The sequence below is a fragment of the Hemiscyllium ocellatum genome, chromosome 9, assembly GCF_020745735.1.
Source record: "Hemiscyllium ocellatum isolate sHemOce1 chromosome 9, sHemOce1.pat.X.cur, whole genome shotgun sequence".
Lineage (NCBI taxonomy): Eukaryota > Metazoa > Chordata > Chondrichthyes > Orectolobiformes > Hemiscylliidae > Hemiscyllium > Hemiscyllium ocellatum.
In genome coordinates, this window is record NC_083409.1 from 70,154,772 (window position 1) to 70,177,837 (window position 23,066).

The 23,066-nt window shown below is 41.2% G+C and overlaps 1 protein-coding gene across 1 annotated transcript in view; it reads right to left on the bottom strand.

The window, feature by feature from the left end:
- spata6 (spermatogenesis associated 6) overlaps positions 1-23,066 on the bottom strand; it is a 97,027-nt gene that overhangs the window by 60,554 nt on the left and 13,407 nt on the right. The window contains exons 3-6 of the mRNA XM_060829817.1: positions 20,658-20,706; positions 20,505-20,546; positions 14,432-14,556; positions 2,526-2,603 (exon numbers count right to left, since the gene is read on the bottom strand). Of these exons, the coding sequence (XP_060685800.1) occupies positions 2,526-2,603; positions 14,432-14,556; positions 20,505-20,546; positions 20,658-20,706 (294 nt within the window). The remainder of the gene's footprint in view (positions 1-2,525; positions 2,604-14,431; positions 14,557-20,504; positions 20,547-20,657; positions 20,707-23,066) is intronic.

Below are 23,066 nucleotides of genomic sequence, written 5' to 3' on the forward strand. Positions count from 1 at the left end.
TGGCCCCCCCATTCAAGAGAATGGCCAGGGAAACCCTGGATTCAGTTGAATGTCGAATATGCCAATCCTTTCATGACCTCAACCTTCCTGGTCATTGTGAAGGAGGGAGGGTGAAACGGCAGCAGGAACGCCAATGCCGGCCACATGTCTCCTCTCAGCAAGAGAGACCATTTAATTCAGGGGATGAGGTTTAGTGCCAGAACCATGGAAATAACTCTGGCAAGGTTGTTGCGAGGGTCAGGTCCTGTCATGTACAAAGATTGACTAGGTGATACAGTCCCCTGAACAAACATGTGGACAGCTGAAAGCCATTACCCTGCAAACGGGCAAGAGCAGGGCATACCTGGCCTCTCAGAACAGCCAGAAGGCTTGTCAGAAATCATAGGTTCTCCCCCTGCTAGTGTTCAGGAATCCTCAAAGTCCGAGACGGATGCAGCCTCGATACTGTTACCACCACAAGAAGAGAAGGTAACTCCAGCCAGATGTTCCAGACGCAAGAGATGTGCTATGGTCTGATACATGCTGCCTGTGACAGATTCTGTGTCAGATAAACCGGACCTGGGATGAAAATGTCACAAAAACAGCGACAAGAGAAAGACCAAGCGTATATCCTGGACTTAGTGGAGGAGGGATGTAGTGATTGGAACCAGTTGGAACTTGTTGACTACGAGATCCTTGATTGAGGTTCTTAACCTGGGCCAATCAGGAAAGCCCTGGCTGGTCAATATAACCAGGAGATTAGAATCTTCTCAGTCGAGGACTGACTCCGAGTTGCTGGTTACAGCCAGTGTACTTTTCCTGTAAACAAAGGATGACTTGGTGATAGGATACTGGCCTCCGTACTTAGTTCATCCACCTAACACAGAACATTGCTAATGCACAGATTTATTCCCTCTCCAACCCATTCCCAATTGCTGATCAGTGCATACCCTTGCTGCATAGAGCAGGCTTGATCCCAGCTGCTAAAATCCTTCATGTAGAAAGAAACATATACTTAATTGAGATGTCAACTTTTGCACAGCTCATAAAACCAATAGGGCCAGATTTTGGAGTTAGCAGGGAATAACCATTAATTATTCATATAATTAACTTGCACCTAAAGTTTGAGAAGTTTTGGACTAGAAGTTCTTGTCAATCTACTATCCAAGAAGTACAAACCAGAAAGTATCTGGGAGATGTGTGAACAGGGAAAACAACCTAACCAATTTGTTGAAGAATTGTGAAAGAGCAGTGTAGTTTCTAACTTGGAAGATTGAACTCCATCTCAAATCAAGTACAAAAAGCAAAATAAAGAGTAGGAAAGAAATGTTGGATTTTCAAAGAATGACAAACAAATAGAAAGAAAAACACTGCTGATAATTCCTGCTTTCTATTTGTATGTTTGGATTTCTTTGAGTTGGTGATGTCATTTCCTGTGGTGAAGTCACTTCCTGTTCCTGGCCACTCTCCACTAATCACTGAAATGACTGCCAGATTACTCAGACCCCTTGGCGTCACGATAGCCCACAAGCCCACCAATACACTAAAACAGCAGCTAATGAACTTGAAAGACTCTTTACAGACAAGTAAAACTAATGTCATTTACAAAATAACGTGCAAGGACTGTAACAAACACTACATTGGACAAACAGGCAGAAAACTAGCCACCAGGATACATGAACACCAACTAGCCACAAAACGATATGACCCTCTCTCACTAGTATCCTTACACACAGATAAGGAAGGACACCACTTTGACTGGGACAACATATCCAACCTAGGACAAGCCAATCAAAGACACGCATGAGAATTCCTAGAAGTATGGCATTCCAACCGGAACTCTATCAACAAACACATCGAGTTAGACTCTGTCTACCACCCCTGAGAGAAAGAATAGGAAGTGACTCCACCACAGGAAATGACATTACCACAGGAAATGACATCACCAACCCAAAGAAACCCAAACATACAAATAGAGAGCAGGAATTATCAGTAATGCTTCGCCTGAGGCCCACTGAAGATGTTACCTAGTAGGGTGATGAAACATCTGGAAATGAACCTTACAGCTCAGTGAACAAACATACATCCAGAACCTCAACCTGAACTACAAATCTTCTCAAAACTTGCTAAGATAGAAAAGGTTTAAATAACAATATTTCAAATCTCCAACAATAAACAACATATGTGTGGTCAGTGCAAACGGTTTATGAATTTCCATGGAAATTTTTCTGTGTTGTTAATCACACCCCTAGTTTTCTGCAAAATCGTGTCCTATTACAAAATCATTCTATCGAATTTTTATAGTAAAACCACATGTGTAATTTTACATAAAGTACAGATTCTAGCAGCACACTTTGTTACAGGTGAGATTAGATGTATATTTTTTGAAACTGAAATAAAATCTTTTCAAAATTACTCCATTCTGAACAATGGTACAAAATCTCAGCCAATATTTTACAAAACAAATCAAACTAGTAACACACATGGTGATATTGAACCAAAGAAGCAACTCAATTTTATCTGCAATAAAATTAGTGGGTGCTCACCTCACTTTCTATTTGTAGGTCATACGGACATTCCTTTATTATTGAAGTTGTTGAGAACTCCAGTCTGGGAGCTATACCCTGAAACAGAAAAAAACTCAGATGATATCTCTCTTTCTGAAACAGGATCATGCAGGAGAACAAAACCATTGGATTGTCAGAGTGTCTGTCATTACTCTCATTGCAATTATCCCCTTTATTCAAATTTCTCCAATACAGAAAATCATAAGGTCAAAGTTTGAATTGCTGCTCCAAGACTTGAATATTAGATTCACACTTGAGTGCAGTGCTGAGGCAATGTGACATTGTCAGATGTGTTATCTTTAAAATGAAATATCAAATCAAGGTGCCAATATCTAATTAATCACTCATTTCAAGATGGGGAGACAGCAAGGTTGGATGTATTCGGGTTCTTGAGCTCATCCACTCCCTCTCACATGACCAACCGCTTCCTTCATTTTTTATATTTTATTTTCCTCATTTAATTTTTGAATAAAATTCATTTTTTCTTTTTGTGGCTGTGGTGGTGGAGAGAGGCTTGGAGCCTCCAGGGTGGAGGGTTAAATGGGAGCGGGGGTGGGGCTGGGGAGAAGGTAGCTGAGAGTGCAATAGATTAGATTAGATTAGATTCCCTACAGTGTGGAAACAGGCCCTTTGGCCCAACAAGTGCACACCGACCCTCCGAAGAGCAACCCACCCAGACCATTCCCCTACATTTACCCCTGCACCAAACACTACTGACAAAGGTGGATGGAGGTGCGGATAAAGGTGATAGGGCAGAGAGGTACTGTTCAGTGGCAGATCCACTCCACTCCTCACAGCCATGGTGGTCGAGGCTTGACCAACTGTTCCAGCATCGATGGATCGCAGTTGGTTCTTTCCCTTTTGCGTTTTGGCAGGAAGTTGAGAGCGTGCCCTGTCCTTGGGAATTGGGATAGTCTCCGGGCTAAGGCAGCAGGTGGAGTATCAGAGGCAAAATAGTGACTTTGGCAGAGGTGACATTCTCGGTTTGATCCGGGGCTGCTTCAGCTTTTTCCTTGGTGTTTGTGGCATCAGGAAGCTTTGGTAGCTATAGAGTAAGGTGGCATCCTATAGCCACTTATGAAATCAAGAAGTGTGGTTGAAACAAAAAAATGAAGTTTGTCTTAACTTCCTATGCGTTATTTCTTTCTAAAAATAATTTATGTAATTAAAATGGTGCCAGATTAATTATGGTGACATACATACTTCACAGTATTTTTCATAAATACATGTAACACTAAATTACTATTGTACATATATAAAAGATGCTCTCTATAAAACTTGATAAACTTCTGCAGAATGCAGAATTACTAATGCAACATTCTAACATTTTTAAACGTAAAAAGAAGCATTTTCCTCTGAAACTACAGCGAGATTCCCCCTTTTTTAAGTAATACATTGAAATGTACATTTTTATTGTAAATAAAAAGAGGAATCTCATAGATGTAGCCTCATGTGGTAACTTAAAATTTATGAGGGTATCTCATCCATGTTCCGCACTTCTGCCCTTAAACCCACCCCCACCCCCCCACCCCTCCAACCGCAACAAGGACAGAACCCCGCTGGTCCTCACCTTCCACCCCACCAACCACCAGATAAACTGCATCATCTGCCAACATTTCCGCCACCTAAAAACGGACCCCACCACCAGGGATATATTTCCCTCCCTACCCCCTGGTCAGGTCCACGCCCCCCCCCCCAAAACCTATCCTCCTCTCCTGGCACCTTCCCTTGCCACTGCAGGAATTGCAAAACCTGCGCCCCCACCTCCCCGCCCACCCCCCTCCCCCATCCCTGTCCTCACCTCCATCCAAGGCCCCAAAGGAGCCTTCAACATCCATCCAAGTTTCACCTGCAGTTCCATAAATGTCACTTTTGAATCCGTTGCTCCTGATGCGGTCTCCTTTACATTGGGAAGGCTGGACGCCTTTACACACAGCGCTTTTGGGAACATCTCTGGGACACCCGCACCAATCAACCCCACCATCCTGTGGCAGAACATTTCAACTCCCCATCCCACTCTGCCGAGGACATGCGGGTACTGGGCCTCCTTCCTCACCACCCGACACCTGGAGGAAGAACTTCTGCCTTGGAACACTTCAACTCCAGGGCATCAATGTAGACTTCCCCTCCCCGACCTTATCCCAGTTCCAATATTTCAGCTCAGCATCATCCTCATGATCTGTCCTACCTGCCAATCTACCTTCCCATCTATCTGCTCCACTCTCCTCTCTGCCCTATCCGCACCTCCATCCACCTTTGTCAGTAGTGTTAGGTGCAGGGGTAAATGTAGAGGAATGGTCTGGGTGGGTTGCTCTTCGGAGGGTCGGTGTGCACTTGTTGGGCCAAAGGGCCTGTTTCCACACTGTGGGGAATCTAATCTAATCTAATCTATTGCACTCTCAGCTACCTTCTCCCCAGCCCCACCCCCGCTCCCATTTAACCCTCCACCCTGGAGGCTCCAAGCCTCATTCCTGGTGAAGGGCTCCTGCCCAAAAAGTCAATTTTCCTGGTCCTCGGATGCTGCCTGACCTGCTGTGCTTTTTCTGCACCACTCTAATCTTGTCTCTGATCTCCAGCATCTGCAGTTCTCACTTTCGCCTACATAAGATACTGGCACAATGGTCACCAACTGATTAGATAGATATTAGTTGTCATATTAAAACTATATTTCCTCTCTACTCTAAGCAATTACTGAAGAGAAACAGAGGAGGCATCACTCATATGGACTGAGGTGGATGAAACATGCACATTTATATTCTTTTGCTGATGGTAAAATATCATTTATTGAAAATTTCTGTTACAAGTCCAATTGTATACATAGTTACTGCAATGTTTCTGTTGTAGAGAGTCATATTTCAATCTCATTTCAAAGAATCGCAGAATGGTTACTGTACAGTAGGAAGTCATTCTAACTCAACGTGTTTATACGAGCTCTCTGCAAGAGTAATTCAGCTAGTCCCTGTTTCTTGCCCTTCTAGGCAGATAATTATTATTTCCCTTTTATCTTGACAATTTTGGTTCCAGTTGATCTGACCCTGCTCTCTTCTTGCCCCATTGATGTCAAATTTCTACCAATTGATTATTCTTACTCTGGATTGACCAATGTTATTTTCTATCATCCTAAACTTCACGGTGTAATAACCATTGACCCCTAAATGCTCCGCCACTTTCACTTGATTTACTCAGCTAGCCTCAATCCCAAGAACCAGGCCTGTCAGTGTGAAAGGGAAAATAGACAATAAAGGTTCTGAAGAAGGGTCTCTGAACGCAAAGCGCTATTTTTGATTTCTTTCCATTGATGCTGCCAGACCTGCTGAGACTTCCCAGTAATTTCTGTTTTTGTTTCAGAATTACAGCATCTGCAGTTCTTTTGTTTTTTAGGCAATAGGAGGGACTACTGTGGGGAAGGGGATTGGGATATGTATAGCTTTCTTATAACAAGTACATGTTAGCAGAATGGGATGTGGACTTGTAATAGTGAGATTGGATAATATACTCATGAGTATTAGCTTGAATATGATTGGATAATATAGACAAGTGTACTCACTTGTAATCTGAACAATGTGAACATTACTGGGTAAACAAAGAAACCTGAGTATCATCTGGCTTAAAATGAAATAAAGAGTTCATACTCACCTTTCAGTGGTGCTGTGATTCAGATCTGTCCATGAAAGTAGACAATCATTTTGCAAGTACTTATTTACACTCACTCACTAGTCATCTTGCTGGAATAGAGGCCCAATAGGACTGGTCTGAACCTTGGGCCTGGCACTCAAATTCCTTTATGAGTTCTTTTTGCATGAACAGAGTGAAAGACATAATTTTAACAGGTGTATACAACCTGGGCAGGACCCAGGTCTGCCATTAACAGGAGCCAGTTGGAGTGTGCTGGTGAATCCCAGGTGAGACCTAGATATTCAAACTACAGATCGGACTGAGATCAGGCTATATGTGGCGTCTGGGATGCAAGACATACAGGCCCGAAGATGGCCAAGTTGTGGACTCGGAAGTTAACGAATTCCCAAGGTTGGTAGACAACCTCAGGCAGCATATGTGCGCCTGCACAAGCAAAGTCAAAGACCCAAGGTCAATCAGCAGACCTCAGGTACGTGAATACTAATGAAACAGATTATCAAAATAAAAGTATAGATTAAAAAAAAAGAAGTGGGGAAACATGTCACTTACTCACTAAATAAATAAACATTGCAAATCAAGGACATAGGTATCAACAGATCAGAAAGGTCCTTTAAATTAAATAAAATCAGCAAACTCTGGAGAAACTCTCAACTGAAAAAGAGACATCAGACCTGAAACTTTAACTCTGCTTTCTCTCCACAGTTGCTGAGTTTCTCCAGCAATATCTGTTTTTGTTTCAGAATTCCAGCACATGCAGTTCTTTTCTTTAGTGGTTTCCTTAGACTGAGTTTGATTAATGATTTTTTAAAAAATGATCTTGGAAGGAATGGCAGAACTCTGGGGAGGAGAGGATCTATGTCACTTTATGTTGCGCAAAAACATGGGAAGTTTATAGATAAAAATGAAAAAAAGTAAACAGCAAAGAATAGTGAAGCAGGAAATTACTGAGACTAACAGACTGCGTTGACAACTAATGGTGAGGGAACCGAGAGGGAACAACATACTTGGCCCTTTCCTCACTAATCTGTCAACTGCAGACACATCTATTCATGACAGTATTGGTAAGGGCGATCACCGCAGTCCTTGTGGAGATAAAGTCCAATCTTCACACTGAGAATACCTTCTATCATGTTGTGTGGCACTCTCGCCATGCTAAATGGGACAGACTTCGAATAGGAGAAAGTGAGGACTGCAGATGCTGGAGATCAGAGCTGAAAATATGTGGCTGGAAAAGCGCAGCAGGTCAGGCGGCATCCAAAGAGCAGGAGAATCGACATTTCGGGCATGAGCCGGGTTTCGGGTCCTGAATGTTTCAGGTCCTGAAGAAGGGCTCATGTCCGAAACATCGATTCTCCTGCTCTTTGGATGTGACCTGACCTGCTGTGCTTTTCCAGCTACACATTTTCAGCGCAGACTTTGAATAGACCTAGCAACACAAGACTAGGCATTCATGAGGTGCTGTGGGCCATCAGCTGCCCCAGAATTGTATTCCAGTACATTCTGCATCATGGCCTAGCATATCCCCCACTCAACCATTACCACCAAGACAGTAGATCAACCCTGGTTCAATGGAGAACGCAAAAGGGTATGCCAAGAGCAGCATCAGGTCTCCCTACAAGGTGTCAAGCTGATGAACCTACCAAACAGGACTACTTGTATGCCAAGGAGCACAAGCAGCAAGCGACAGATAGAACTAAGTAATCGCACAACCAAGGAATCAGATCTAAGCTCTTCAGTCCTGGCACACGCAGTCATGAACAACTCACTGGAGGAAAAAGCTTCACAAATATCCCCATCCTCAATAATGGAACAGCTCAACAATCAGTGGAAACGATAAGGCATTTGCAACAGTCTTCAGCCAGAATTACCGAATGGGTGATCCATCTCGGCCCCTTCCAGTAGTCCCCAGCATCATAGATTCCAGTCTTCAGGCAATTTGATTCACTCCACATGATGTCACGGAACATTTGGAGATATTGGATAGTGCAAAGGCTATGGGCCCTGACAAAATTCTGTCAATAGAACTGAAGAATTGTGACGCTAGCCAAGCTCTTCCAGTACAGTCACAACATTGGCAACTACCTGACAATTGCCCAGATCCGTCCTGGAGACAAAAAGCAGGACAAATCCAACCCGGCCAATTACCCCCTCACCAGTATACTCTTGATCATCAGTAAAATAATGGAAGGTGCCATCAACAGTGCTATCAAGCAGCATCTGCTCAGTAATGCCCAGTTTGGGTTTCACCAGGGCCACTCAGCTCCTAACCTCATTATAGCCTTGGTTCAAACATGGACAGAAGATCTGAATTCCAGTGGTGAGGTGGCAGTAACAGCCCTTGACATCACGGCTGCATTCAACTGAGTGTGGCATCAAGGACCCCTAGCAACATTGGAAGCAATGAGTGTCAGGGAAAATTCTCTGCTGGTTGCAATCATTCCCACACTTGAGAAGATGATTGTGGTTGTTAGAGGTCAGTTCTCTCAACTCCAGGATATCTCTGCAGGAATTCTTCAGAGTAGTGTCCTTGAACCAACCATCTTCAACTGCTTCATCAATGACCTTCCCTCCATTATAAGGTCAGAAGTGGAGAAGTTCACTGACTATTGAACAATGTTCAGCACAATTCATGACTCCTCAGATATGAAAGCACCCCATGTTCAAATGCAATTAGCTTTGAACAATATCCAGGCTTGGGCTGACAAGTAACATTCGCTTCACACAAATGCAGACAATGACCATCTCTTATAAGAGACTATCGAACAACTGTCCCTTGACAATCAATAGTATTACCATCACTGAATCCCCCACTATCAATATTATTGGAGTTACCATTGAACTCACCTCATAAGCACAGTGTCTTTGAGCCCTCTGAAACATTCTCTTTCCCTTGCAATGATCTCTGCAACCAAAATCACTACCCCGTCTCGGTTTGTTTTTTTCCTAGCTTTCCTGAAAACCTTGTAACCAGGAATATTTAACACCTAGATCTGCCCTTCCTTAAGACAGATCTCCATTTTGCCACAACATTATAATCCCAGAAGGCAGTCATAACGGGCAGACAATTTCAGTAGAAAAAAGTTCCATTTGGTCAACGTAGAAGTCATCTGTCATCATCAGCATGACATCTTTGAGGTCTGTGTCAGGTATCCATGGCATGAAAACTGCCAAGAAACTGATAACTCTTGGATCCCTACTTCATTTCAAAGGCTAGATGCCTTACAGGATGGCTGCAGGGAGTCTACGGCTACCTTCTGCAACCATGGAAGATAGCTCCATTACACTTCCAACTGAGACAAAAGCAGAGATGCAATACAGCCCATTCTTCCACAATGGGTATCATGGAGGGGCCACCTAAAAATTAGATTCCAATGTTTGAATAGGTGTAGGGGTCCTTGCAGTACCCTCCAGATAGTGTGCCATATAATCTTCACACAACAGAAACAGGCAAAGAGTGAATGTGAGGAATGCTGAAGATTGCAGAAAGTGGCAAAAGTTTTCTCGGGTGCAAGATGAGGACGTTAAACAGTATGAACGTCACCGAAAGTATGATGTAGCGGTGCAGTGTCAGCTGTAACAAACCAGATAGCATTTAATTGACATTTACTTCCAATGGATGTGAGTTGGGTGAAGCTTTCATTGATTGAGTGTAAATATGTTGTTAGTGGGAAGGCAAGCAACCCCTGTTTAGACTCAGAAGTAAATGCAGGTTTTATTGCTTGTTGCTTTCTTCACTTTTCCCGTTGTTTTATAAAAGTTAAGATTAACAATTGTTTGAAGACTTTAGAATCTGTGATGTTCCCATATTCAACAATGACAAGGTGTCACTACACTGGGTGTTAGGGAAAGATTAGCATTCCTTCAGAAAAAGTTCTAACATGGGGTGGCATTAAAGATAGTGTCAATAGTTTCACTCTGCAGTTACAGTGTAGTAGCTGCAGTTATAATGTTAGTTAATTAGACAGTGATGATGTAAACTGGCAACATATTTATGAATGGAATCCTTTGTGTCCAATGAAATATCACCCGTGCCACCTATACCTCCTCAGCTTTTCTTTCTTGTTATCCTCCCATTCCGACTGTAAAGGACAATTCCTGGATGGCGGCCTAGTGCTCAGCTTGGCTCTAAATATACCACTGGAGGCACAAATCTGGAAGGACCCTAGAGCAGTGATTACTTCCATCACTAGAGAGTGCACGATAGCATGACTGTAGTGCCATGGAGGTATAGTGCATACATAATGAATGAGCAGTGGAGAATTGCACAAGCTATCTCACTAGAGCTCATGGAAAGAAACTCTTGTTGAAACTCCTCGAAATTGGCATTTGGTAACATGCAGTCTAACATTTTTATATAAACTTATAGTAAATTAGTCATCAGTGCAATATAAACATTAACATTTAACTAAATTTAGATCAAACAGCAATAAGAAGCTGCAATGCCAACCCTGTCATGTCTCAAACGAATGCCTCACGATAGTTAACATGTTTTGTACAGGATTGTGTCAATCATATGACTATGAATGGCTCATATCGATTCTATTAATGTCTATCAAAAGCAAAACAACATAGCACCCAGTATTTCACAATATCAGCTTCCAATCTACCAGCTAACCTTAGGTCACAGACATCAAAGCATTGCTGCTGAACTGTGGCAGTGCTGATACAAGCACGATCATCTCAATGGCACAATCTTCAAAAATGATAATTTTCTTACAATGAAAGCTGCAGCCTGTACTTAACCTAGACTCACTTCAACAACATATTTCAATGCACACAGAACAATCTGTCAAAATAAGTGTCATAAATTTGGTGTTCAGATGTGATTATTAAAAACCTTTTGTTAGAAAAGCAATGCAGGCAAAACATGGTTTGCAATACAAGGTATACAAAATAGACAAAACATCTGTAACATGTACCCAAAACAGCCATGTTGCTCACTCCAAGATTGGGTGCAAATAGCAACCAAATACGCTGATGTAGCTTCTCAAAGATGTACTGCAGAAATTCACCAAGGCTCCGTAGATGGCATCTTCCTAACCCTCAATCACTTCCCTCCAGAAAGTTATGGGCAGCAAATACATGGGAGTGCCATCGCCTGCAAGTTCCCCTCCAAACCACTCACCTTCCTGACTTGGAAATATATTGCTGTTCCTTCAGTGTCCTTGGGTTAGTATACTGGAACTCTTGTGCTAATGCATTGTGGATTTACCTATAGCATGTCAAGTAGGCAGCTCACCACTACCTTCTCAAGGAAAAAGTGAGGTCTGCAGATGCTGGAGATCAGAGCTGAAAATGTGTTGCTGAAAAAGCGCAGCAGGTCAGGCAGCATCTAAGGAACAGGAAATTCGACGTTGATGAAGGGCTTATGTCCAAAACGTCGAATTTCCTGTTCCTTGGATGCTGCCTGACCTGCTGCGCTTTTCCAGCAACTACCTTCTCAAGGGCAAATAAGGATGGGCAATAAATATAGGCCCAGCTAGCGACAAATCTCTTGAATGGATTTTTTACAAAATCATCTGGTTCGAATGCTAAGTTCATATAAGCTTTGATCAGGAGTGCTGAAGAGGGGTTGGTTCATGGAATGGTTTGAAAACAGACCCACATTGTAGTCTGCAGCCAGGATATTTTCTATTTTGTCTGGCTCTGAAATAAGTTAAGGAAAAATAAAAAAATTCATCAGTTCTTCAACAATCTCCAGTGAACTCTCAACCAAAGGAGACTTAGAGCACCAGACAATGCACACATGTTTTGCTCAGTTTCTGCCACATTTGGTAGTCAGGTGCTAAATCAGGCCCTAGCTTAACATCATGAAAAGTCTTGATAGGTGTTTTAAGAATAAAAATATTTGAAAGACTCAAACTGCCAATTATCACTTCGCTACCAATTTGTCACACCTCCAGAAGATTGAGGCTGAGAAACGGACTCTCCTTACCACCAACGTGCAAATCTTTCACATACAAAATGCAAAATAAACAGGGGCAATGAATAAGAAGGAAGAGTGGGGAAATCTGGAAAATATGCCAATGCATTGACTAATCTGTGAAAATAATTGTTAGTAACTTGATGTTCAGAACAAATTGTTAAAAGCTCTGGCTTACAGTGGAATATAGATTTCTGATGGCGAGCTTTTTTAACAACGTCAAATGGCAACATGTCTGGAACATGTGCTCAAAGTTGTGAGATTCAGTCCAAAGCAATAATGAACATCAAGCCAAATAACTGAACAGTGTGTATTTAAAAGGTAGCACAACACAGATCTTCTGCTTTCTTGAAAGCAGAGCATGTAGAACACATTAATTTTCTCTGAATGTCTCAAGTTGTATTTTAGGGCTAAATGTTTAATGATCATGGATGGAGCAATTTGATTAAATGTCAGTTAGCACACATTCAGTTTGTAATAAGCACATAAACCCTGCCTACCATATTAGACGGTTATGAAGTGAAGGGGCTACATGATGTTAGCTATTTACTTTTGTTTTGTAAACTAAACAGTAAAACCAAATATGCCATAAAAAAAAAACTCATTCAGAGATGTCAGAATTGCTGCAAGGTCAACATTTGTTCCTAATCCCACTGGCCTTGAGAAGATGGGGTTGACCACATAGTGTTGGTGCATCCATGGTGACAGTGAAGAGATAATGGCGCATTTAAGAGACAGGATGGTGAATAATTTGGAAGGGAATGTCTGGACAGTTGAGTTTTGATGTATGCAGTGTTCTTGTTCTATGCAAGAAGATCACTGCGAAGGAGGTCTTGTGGTACGGTGGCAATGTCCTTAACTCTGTGCCACAAGCTCCAGGTTTTGTCTTGGATGATGTCAAACATCTTGAATGTTACTAGAGCTGGACTCATCGCACTTCTGATTTTTGTTTTGTAATGGTGGACAGGCAGTACAGGAGAGGAGTTACTAATCACAGAATTTCCAAACTCTGATTTATTTATATGGCTAATCCATGTGAGTTATTATTGATGGTATTCTCCAGGATATTAATGAAGGGGGATTCAACAATGGTAACATCATTGACGATCAAAGTTAAGCTGGCTCTTATGTGGTGCAAATATTATTTGCCACATCTGCCTGCAAACCTGAATGTTGTCCAGGTCTCAGAACTAAGGAACAAGTGACACTGTGGTACCAAAAATGTGATTGTACTGCAGCTGTTTGTCAGGCATGAAACATACACATAAGCTTCTAATATGGTAAGCAGGATAGAATCATAGAAATAGGAGGCGAGTAGGCCATTTGGCCCTTCGAGCCTTCTCTGTGGTTTTATTATGATCATCCAAATCAATATTCTGTTCCCACTTCCCCATTTCCTTTGATCCTTTTAGCCCTGCTATGTGTATTTTCAAGAAGGATTACAAGCTCAAAGTTTGCCACTTGACTTATTTGATCAAGGTGTTCCGCAAGCATCAATGGCACACACGAGAACTACTTAAAGTCATGATTACAATATGCAAATTAATATTTTACATGTTATAAAACTTTTTATGGTATTACACCACCATGACCTACCACAGAAATAAACTCTTCAATCCACAGCTTGTGTTAACACACAGGAAAGGCCTTTTATCTGTATTAAATAAAGGGACCATTCAATATTTAGTTGCTGCTTTGTCATTTCAAGCAGGAGATAAAAGAACACAGCAAGCCAAGCAGGATCAAGGGGTGGAGAAGTCCTGTTTACTTCTCCACCTCCTGATGCTGTCTGGCTTGCTGTGCTCTTCCAGCCTCCTACTTGTCTACCTTGGACTCAAGCAACTGCAGTGTTTTTGTCTCTAACCATCTTTGTCATTTCAGGCTGACAGTTGACCTCTGGGTGTTCCTGCTCTGTTATATGACTGAAAGCTGATTTTGACTACTCAGAAGATCAAATGTATAAGATGCAAACATTAAATTTGTACAGTGGGTGACAATATTGCAGTCAAAGTAAAATAAGCTTTACTTTGCATCTAACATAATGGATTTGATTTAGGAATTCTTGAAGCTGACGCTGTTTCCTTTCTTCATCTCAATATACATACTTTTATAAGGAGATCAGCTGTCACCATATAACAGTTTCCAAAAGTTACAAAGTGTTTTCTCTCTGCACTAGTGTCAATATTAATCTTGATGAACTGTATATTCATTCCTAAATCCCTTAAAATTGGATTTATAAGAAAAGATTTCAGTCAATAGAATGGAATTTTGCAATCTATGTTAAGATTTTATGTTAGGAATTAACTCCACATCAATACTCACTTACAGGGAAATCAACTGATCTCTTCATCAACAGCTCTCTATCCATCCCTGGATAGCTAGGCGTCAGCTTGCGACCAGGATAAAGAAACTCCCTGGTATTCTGCTCATAGACAGCCAGTGTTTCACCCACTGCAAAGAAATATTTTGAAGACATCAGGTCTTGAAGCTCAAATTCCCATTTCAGCACCATACCAAAGACAAAATTACAGTGGCACAGTGGTTAGCACTGCTGCCTCACAGCGCCAGAGACCTGGGTTCAGTTCCCGCCTCAGGCAACTGTCTGTGTGGAGTTTGCATGTTCTCCCTGTGTCTGCATAGGTTTCCTCCGGGTGCTCCGGTTTCCTCCCACAGTCCAAAAATGTGCAGGTTAGGTGAATTGGCCATGCTAAGTTGCCCGCAGTGTTAGGTGAAGGGGTAAATGTAGGGGGAATGGGTCTGGGTGGATTGCTCTTCGGAGAGTCGGTGTGGACTTGTTGGGCCGAAGGGCCTGTTTCCATACTGTAAGTAAGTAATCTTACAATGAGACTACTTATACATAGTACCTGACACAGTAAGAATTTATAGAGTCGCAGTGTCATACAGCACAGAAACAGATGTTTCGGTTCAACTTGTCCATGCCAATCAAATTTCCCAAACTAAACAAGTTCCATTTGCCTGAGTTTGGCCCATATCTCTGTAACCTTTTCCTATTCATGCAGCTGTTCCAATGTATTTTAAATATTGTACTTGCACCCACCACTTCCTTTGGCAGTTTATTCCAAATATGAACCACCTTCTGTGAAAATGTTGGCCCCGAGATCCCGTTTAAATCTTTCTCCACTCACCTTAAAAATATGCCCCCCTAGCATTGAAATCCCCCCTACAGAAAAGACCTTTGCCATTCAGCTCTCATTTGCCCCTCGTGATTTTATAAACCTCTATTAGGTCACCCCTCAATCTAGTGAAAAATGTCTCAGTATTTCCAGCCTCTCCTTAGAACTTAAGCCCTCTAGTCCTGGTCAACATTCTGGTAAATCATTTCTGAATCCTCTCCAATTTAATAATATCCTTCCTATAACAGTGGGACCAGAACTGTACACAGGACTCCAAATGTGGCCTCATAAATGTCCTGTACAACCTCAACATGAAATCCCAACTCCTATACTCAATGACCTGTGCAATGAAGGCAAGTGTACTAAACACCTTCTTAACCATCCTATCCGTGACACAAATTCCAGAGAACTATGAACCTGAACCTTTAACCATTCTTTCTAAATTCTCATCCAACTGATTTGTATAAATGACAAACAACAGTGGACTCGGAATCAATCCATGAGGAACACCACTGGTCACAGGCCTCCAATACGAAAAACAATCCTCCACCATCAGCCTCTGTCTCCTACTGTCAAGCCAATTCTGTAACCAACTGACAAGCTCTCCCTGAATCCCATGTGATCTAACTTTACTAATCAGTCTACTATGCAGAACCTTATCAAAGGCTTTACTTAAGCTCATGTCGACAATGTACAAAGCCCACGAATAAAACCATACGAAGCTGACTATCCCTAATCAGTCGTTACCTCTCCAAATGCATATAAATCCTATCTCTCAGAATTCCCTCCAACAACTTACCCACCACTGATGTCAGACTCACCATTCTACAGTACCCAGGCTTCTCCTTACAGCCTTTCTTAATTAGAAATTAGCTAATCTCCAGTCCTTCGGCACCTCATCCATATCCATAGATGCTAAGGACCTGGCAATTTCTTCCCTAACTTCCCACAACTTCCTGGGATACACTTGATCAGGTCCTGGAGATTTAGCTACCTTTATGTTTTGTTTTAAATCTCCAGCACATCCTTATTTGTAATGTTGACTGTTTTCAAGACATAAGCAGTATTGATGTGGTTAGGGTTCCAACTAGATGGGGAACTGGGACATTCAATGGTAAACAGGTGTTTCGGGACACAACCAGTTGTTGTAGTTTAAGATAGCAAGATTCCACAGCAAATTAATTAATACCAGATAATCTGCTTTATTGTGATGCTGTACAACCATAACAGAAATATTAGCCACCCCACTGGAAGTAGTCCTGGCTGTTCAACTGTCCCCAAGCATTTTTAACATTCAACTTACGCTGATAATTTATGTCTTGCTTTGCACGCTTTTAATAATTTCATGTGTCTAGATTGTGCATTCATCAATTGTGGGCTTTGAAGCAAAAACTCTGTCTTAGAGGCAACATTACTAACAGAGATAAGTGATATACTGAACTGTGATAAATTACTTAAGGATCCATTTTAACACAATTGAATTCTAGTACATGACTATAAAATGTTCTACCCGAACCTTGCGTTTCTTAGGTGCTATTGTAAAAGGTTAGTCTAAATTAGGTGCTACAGTAGGTGTCAGGGTGAAGGGATGAGAAGCAAAACACACAAGTTCCTTAATCACTAAACTGCATGTTAAGTGGTAGAAATAGATGATCCAGAATCATGAGGCAAACAGATAAATAGATAAATATCACCATTCAGACAATCATTAGCATTACAGACATCGGTTTTCAGCCAATTCACTCTACGTGATATCAAGAAACAGCAGATAATGCAAAGGCTACAAGCCTGACAACATTCCAGTAACAGTACTGAAGACTGCAGCTGTAGAACTAGCTGCACTACAACAATAAAGCAGTACAAGTTTATTCTGGCCAGTTATCAGTCCATCAGTCTACTCTCAACCATCAGCAAAATAATAAAAGAGATATTGTTGACAATGCTGTCAAGCAGCACTTACTCAACAATAATCCTGCTCACTGATGTTCGGTTTGGCTTCTGCCAGACCCACTACTCACTACCAGGCAGCAAGTTGATCTTTGCAATTTTAGCAGCTCCACTACACCTTTCACAAAACTGGATTCAGTGAAAGATTTAACTAACTGGATGGCAGATAAAAGAAATAAATAAGCCCGAGGAGAGAAATGCATTGGCCAGACTAAATAAAGGAAGACTGAAATGATCAGGGGATGGGAACTGTGGATTGTGGACATATATTCAACCTAATACAGAAGACTTATGATTTTATTCAGGACCAAAACGAATATTTAGTCCCATACTTAGCACAGAAATCACCCTCTTATTTTCAACTAATAACTGCTTCTTTGGAATCATAATTGCATTATGAACTAGCCTCAATTTTTCGAATGAGTGAGGCCAAGGGATCAAGTGGGAAATACGACTGTGACAACAAGAAGATGCATTTCAAATGGCTCAGTATTATCACTGGATTAATAATCCAGAGACCCAGGCTATGTTCTATGCATCCTGTAACTTTATACATGTCAATCATGTCCCCCTCAAGTCTCTTCTGCTCCAAGGAAGATAATCACAGTCTATCTATGCTCGCCTCATAACTAAAACTGTCCAGCCATGGCAAAATCTTGGTAAATCTCCTCTACATCCTCTCCAGTGCAATCATATCCCTCCTATATTGTATATTCCAGAGCTACCACAATATTCTAGCTGTGGCCTAAACAACTTTTTATGGAATTGTACAGTTGATGACTAGAGTAGGAATAGGGCCAGTCAAAGACAAAAGTGGGAAGTTGTGTGTGGACCCTGTGGAGATCGGAGAGGTGCTAAATGAATATTTCTCATCTGTTTTCACTCAGGAAAAGGAGACTATTGTAGAAAAGAAGAATGAGATATGGGATCGAAGTTAGTAAGGAAGAGGTGTTATCAATTCTAGAAGGAGTGAAAGTAGTAAGTCCCCTGGGCCAAATGGGACTTACCCAAGGTCCCTCTGGAAAGCTAGGAAGGAGGTCCATGCACATATTGTAGTTTGGAAGGCTGAAGGAAATGAGAGTTGACGTGTGGATGTGCTGCATGCAAATAGTGCAAGTTGAAGTCAACGAACCTTGGTAAGAAATGCGCATTCGCAGAGTTACAGCGAATATCAGCGCTGTGAGTGTGAAGTAGCAGAGCAAAGGTGCTGGCACTTATCTAGCAGAACACAGGTGATCATTCAACTTCTCTCTGCACTGCTACGAATTGTGTTTTATTTGGATCACTACATTGATCTCGGTTGTTTTCACGGTCCAGGTTGGCTGGTTGGCCGATCAGCAAGCTTACATCACTGCTCTACTCTGCCCCACCCAATCCATTAGAACCTCCAAGTTATTGTTAGCAAACCAGAGAGCCAACTTCCCTTCTGGGTCATGGAGATCTAGAGGCTAGGAATAGACACACTGCAGCACCACAGTGTAAGGGACAGTTTCTGGTCTTAAGTAGTGTCCAGCTGGACTTTAAATACAGAGTGAATGCCAGAAGATCTTAGCAGTGGTAAGCATCTCCAACTCTCCTGCTGTGAAATTTCACAAAATGGGTAGTACAAAGCGCAGTTGCATAATTAATGAGATGAAAAGCAAAAGATTGCATGAGAAAAGTCACCTTGAGCCATAACACACTAAGCTCCAGGAGTCTCATTTGAAAAACACTTTGATTGAAGACGGGAAGGTTCAGCCATTTGTCGGCTCAGCTCTAGTTTTTGGAACTCCAATTGATGGTTCTTTCTTTGGATTTACCTTACCACCTAGGTTTTTAGCTGCAACAGAAATCGATTCAAATGTTTCAAGAATTAATGGGCGTTTGTACTCTTTTATATGCCCTGCGAATTGTAATGCGTGAAAGCTCAAAAGATATAAACTGTTGAAAGAATTGCTGTCCCCTGATTCATATTGGAAGATACCACATATTTCTGTGCTTGAATAACCTGAAGATATTTACACATAGCTTAGCCACCTAACCACAGTGTAGGAAATGAAATTCCTTGAAACAGCCTTGAAAATTCTACACTATATATCAGCATCAAGTGGGAAAGGAGATGGAGAAGACAGGTGGCTTGTTAAATAATTTCAATCTTTGAGACTCTCTTCATGCTTGAGGTTAAGTGTCAAACCTTTCCTCATTTTTTCTCACCAACACAATTTCCCATTTAAAGTCATTCTCAAGAATTGCGACATGGGAAACCCCAGTACAAGCTCTTAGGGTGAGGGGATCCCTCATTTAAAGGCACAGTGCTTAATCAAAGTGCAGCACCACTCCCGGGTGCTGCTGCCTGCAATGCATAGCTATTGGCTAGAAATGCTCATGTCTGGCTCTGGGGTCCTTGATCTTGCGGAAGGCCAGACACTTGAATGACTGACGGTAAATTAATTCAGTGGGACTTCACAAAATGAGGTAACACGGGACTCTATCCAGCTCTCCAGCATATGGGCAAGATCTCTGTTGCCTGTGTTGACTACCAACCATAATGATGAGGGTTGTGCCATTAATTTTGCAAGAATTCATACCTAAGAGTAAGCACAGAGTTAATTAGATCGCCACCCCCCTCCCCCCCACCCCGATTTGTCTCATGTCAATTTTATTCCTTGAATTTTCTTCCCTACTATTTTCAGGGATCTGGTTGCACAGATAGCTATTGTTATTTAATATCCCCTTTAACCTCTGGTTTGATAGTGCATGGTTCACAATATTTTTTAAAATGGAGTTTCAATCTATATTTAGCAATATATGTCAAGCAGTCATTTACATAACCAAAACTGAGAACACACTGATTTTCTTTTAATCTTGTGATTTTGTTGCCAATTATAACATTCTTACTGCAATTTGAGATCTTAGCACAGACTGGGCAATTATCTGCTGTCTTCCTGATGTCTACTACTCACCTACTCAAATGATAAGCTCATTGAGGCATTAAGGTACAGTAGTTTAATTTTCCCTTTACTATTTCAAGATTCTTCCTGTGTTTTCTATCTTTTTTTCACTCCTAAATGTGAAGAAACTCCCTGCATATTCACAAAATAACACATTGTTAACACGACACCCGGGATGTGCTGTATTTCTACTCACCACATTATTTTGTGCTGATTTTATGAGGGAGAAATGTACTTTCAGATATCAAACTAAACAGCATATTACAATATATGTTAAACAATAGTGGCACTTTACCAGGTGGTAGCAATCTTTAGAAAACATATTTCGACTAAGCAAATAGTAACAGACAGATGAACTTAATGATATTTTCACAAATTTTGATGGTACCTGGAGGAGTCAGCTGTATCAATTCAAATTTTGTTGTATCCACTGTGAAGAAAGGAATTGCAAGATAATATTAATACTGATATTGTAATACAGTAGTGTTGGAGATGCAAATTTGTAAATACAAAAACAAAATCACTGATAGACTGGTCTTACTTTCCAGAATGTCTGCGACATCCCCAGGATTCATGGCTTCGGGAAAGTTCTGTATTTACATGACACAGGAAATAAAAATCAAAAACAAAGAACCATCACTTGGAAATAATTGCTCAATGTTAGAAAACATAAAATTCAAAGATTACTTTTAATCTAAACTTCTAATGATGATGATTTAGAGAAAAACAATGACTATGTACGAATGGATTAAGCTTTGAACTGAAAGGAACTTGTTAAAATGATCAATATCAACAACTTACTACTTTGGGGGAGCAAACTACTATATTTGGGAAAAAAAATTGAGATTAACTTAACTCATACTATACACATGTTTATTAAATATTCTAGATTAGAGTAATTTTGCCTAACACTTTATCAACCCTTTATTTTACTGCTGATCTTGATCTTGATGTTTGTTTGTTACAAAGAAAATGTTTCTCTGTTACTTACAACATTGATCGTTCTCATTTCCAAACATTCTTATTGATTCACATTCATCAAATTTGTAAAGCGTTGTACTGTGGTGAGATGTTGTTAAAATGAAAAGCAAATACAAATACAAGTCAGTCACCAAAGAATACACAGCAGCTTTAATGTAGCAAAGTGTCTCAAGCAATTACCTGGAAAAGAATGGGTAGAGTGGGGAGGGTGAACAACAAATTTGAATAAAGTCAAAACTTGTAAGCAAAAAGCATAGCTAAAATTGTAGGATTTGAGAAATGTGCCAAAGCAATTCAGTTTGAGTTTGGGAAGAGAATTCCAGAACATGATGACAAATGTAGAGAGGACACATAGTGGACTTGAGTCAGAAGAGAAATGAGAGCAAGATTGAACATGCAGCAAGAAAGATTGTAGAGTATCTGAACCTTGTGCTCATGTTGACAAAAGACTCCAAAGTTATGGAAGGTGGGCCACATTGTCCAAGACATCATTGTAACTTCTGATAAGGTGGTTGAGGTGGGGTAATGGAACAGTGCTGTGTGGCAGGGTGAGCGCTTGTACAGAGACTTTATCTTACAAATACTTAATGGTCCATGCTTTTGTATGCATCAATGAAGGTGTCAATGACAAAGTTTAGAGCTCAGTCCCTGACTGTGCACAGATGTTAGCATCATCTGCATACTTTTCAATGACAGAGGATGTGGCAACCATGGAATTCACCTGTCAGCAGCAGCCAAACAGTTATCATTTGCTCTGTAGATTTACTCCAGTGGGAGCTTGTCGAAGCTGAGATGGAGCATTGTAACAAGGGGGATCAAGAGAGTACCAATGCAGTGACACAGCCTTGCTTAACCATTGTACAAATGTAAAATGGGTCTGTGGTGGATCTGTTATTTGGAATTATGGGCTACGTATCATTGTGAAGCAAACAGAGGATGGAGAAATATATTTAAAGGTAGCTGAAATGGAGTAGGAGTTCACAGTTGACAGTTTTGAAAGCCTTTAGGTCAAAGGTGACCATGTTCAAGAGTTGGTTCGGGTCACTGCATTTCTCCTTTTGTTGCCATGCAGTTAAGACTATGTTCTTTGTTTCCTTTGAGGGACTCTGCAAGGAGCACTTTCACCACAGGGAAAAAATGATGGATGAAGATTCTTGAGATAATTTACCTTGCTCCTGGCAGCAAAATACCTCCTTTGAAGTTAACAAATTTGGCCCCATCATATTTCTTGAGGAAGGTCACGCTTACAGCATCTAAGATTTCTATGCATGCTCTCCTCTTCCAGATAAGGGAAATGAGGTTGTGTATTCGTGTAACAATGCTTTTCCAGTATAGGTGTAAATTATTGCAGCTGCTGGAGTCTGTACCGAAAACAACAAATATTGAAAATCACAGCAGGTCAGACAGCATCCATGGAGAGAAAGCAAGCTAACATTTTGAGTCTTAATAACAAAACATTAGCTTGCTCTCTCTCCATGGATGCTGTCTCCCCCACTGTGATGTCCAGCATTTGTTGTTTTCAGCTTTTCCAATATAGTTTAGTACTTCAATAAGGATTCCACGTGCTCCTCAGGCTGTTTAGCTGTCGAGTAGCCTTTTCTAACTTGTGCAGGGTTGGGATTGTGCTGAGACAGCAGCAGGATGTAGTCGACGATCTGTGCGTTGAAGACTAAGAATATCTTCAAAATGCACCTTCCTGTGCATGCCAACTGTTTCCCTGTCCTTGATGAGCATCTCTCCGCTCTTAGCCAGAAATGGAGTGAAGCCTTGGATGCATGGACCATATGTAGTCTTAGGCAAAAGTGAGGACTGCAGATGCTGGAGATTAGAGTCAAGAATGTGGTACTGGAAAAGCACAGCATCCGAGGAGCAGAAGAATCAATGCTTCGGGCAAAAGTCCTTTACTGAGCTAAAAGAATCATGCACATTGTGGTTGTTGATTAATTGCTGGATCTCCTGCACTTTCTCC